This window comes from Octodon degus, unplaced genomic scaffold, assembly GCF_000260255.1.
Source record: "Octodon degus isolate 3935 unplaced genomic scaffold, OctDeg1.0 scaffold00007, whole genome shotgun sequence".
Taxonomy (NCBI): Eukaryota; Metazoa; Chordata; class Mammalia; order Rodentia; family Octodontidae; genus Octodon; species Octodon degus.
In genome coordinates, this window is record NW_004524583.1 from 27,835 (window position 1) to 28,996 (window position 1,162).

At 41.0% G+C, this 1,162-nt stretch overlaps 1 protein-coding gene across 1 annotated transcript in view; it reads left to right on the forward strand.

Annotated features, from left to right (window-relative positions):
* Window positions 1-1,162, forward strand: part of LOC101584207 (cell surface glycoprotein CD200 receptor 2) — a 40,023-nt gene that overhangs the window by 8,851 nt on the left and 30,010 nt on the right. The window contains exons 3-4 of the mRNA XM_023701218.1: window positions 171-485; window positions 574-825. Coding sequence (XP_023556986.1) covers window positions 171-485; window positions 574-825 — 567 coding nt within the window. The remainder of the gene's footprint in view (window positions 1-170; window positions 486-573; window positions 826-1,162) is intronic.

Below are 1,162 nucleotides of genomic sequence, written 5' to 3' on the forward strand. Positions count from 1 at the left end.
TCTAATATTTCTAATATGATCACCAGTAAAGCAATGTTGCAAAAAATTGTATGTTGTCTGTTGAGGATACACATTAACATACAAAGATCTTTATGAAGCTTGTTTTTCTCATTTCTTTGTGTGTGTGTGTGTGTGTGTGTGTGTGTGTGTGTGTGTGTGTATCTGTCCAGTTAACACTATGCTGTCAGTAGAGATGGGCTCAACGGCTGTGCTCTGCTGCTCTTCTGTCCCGTTGACAACCTTGGAGTTAATAACATGGAAAATCACCCTCAGAGGCCAGCCTGTCTGCATGAGAGCTTATAAAAAACAAACAAATGAGACCAGTAACAACTGTACTGATGACGGAATCACGTGGGTCTCCAGACCTGACCTGAGTCCTCACCTCCAGATTAATGCAGTTGCTGTCGCACATGATGGAAATTACACCTGTGAAGCAGCAACATATAGTGGGTATTTCCTTCTTCGCTATGAACTCCAAGTGCTAGGTAAGGGAGGTCATATATTGTGATATAGCTCATCACTCTAAGCTTCATCTCTGATCTTAAGGCTTTAAGTTTCCTCCCATCTCTGCAGTGCGCCCTGAAGCCAACATCTTCCTCAGCAAGAATCAGACAGTGGTGTGTGAGGCAGTGGCAGGCAGGCCAGCTGCACGGATCTCCTGGATTCCAGCCGGGCACTGTGTGACCACGAAGGAAGGGCACAGCAATGGCACAGTGACGGTCAGAAGTGCCTGCCGCTATCCAGACAGCAATGTGTCTGCTGTGACCTGCTTAGTCTCCCATTCGACTGGGAACAAGAGTCTCTCTGAAGTTTTTCTGCCTTCTGGTTAGTAATGCTTTTAGTTTTTTGTTTGATTTCCCCCATTCTTACTGGCAACAAGAAAAAAAAATGTAGAGAAATTTCCTTTAAAGATGCTCTTTTTTTCTCCATTTGTCTTTCCCCCTCTTTTAAAATAGAGCTAATGTCTAGAAGGATATTATGAAGCATTTTTGTAAAAATTCATATTGTAGAATGCAGTTTATTCCACTGGCATATTTACTTGCACATAAGTGTTAAGTTGCCATACTAGTGTGTTTTAAAAGAATACTCAAGTTTTTATTTTTTTTTAATTTTTTTCAAAGTTTTATTGATAAACAGCAATGAGACAGTTTCAAATCAAATC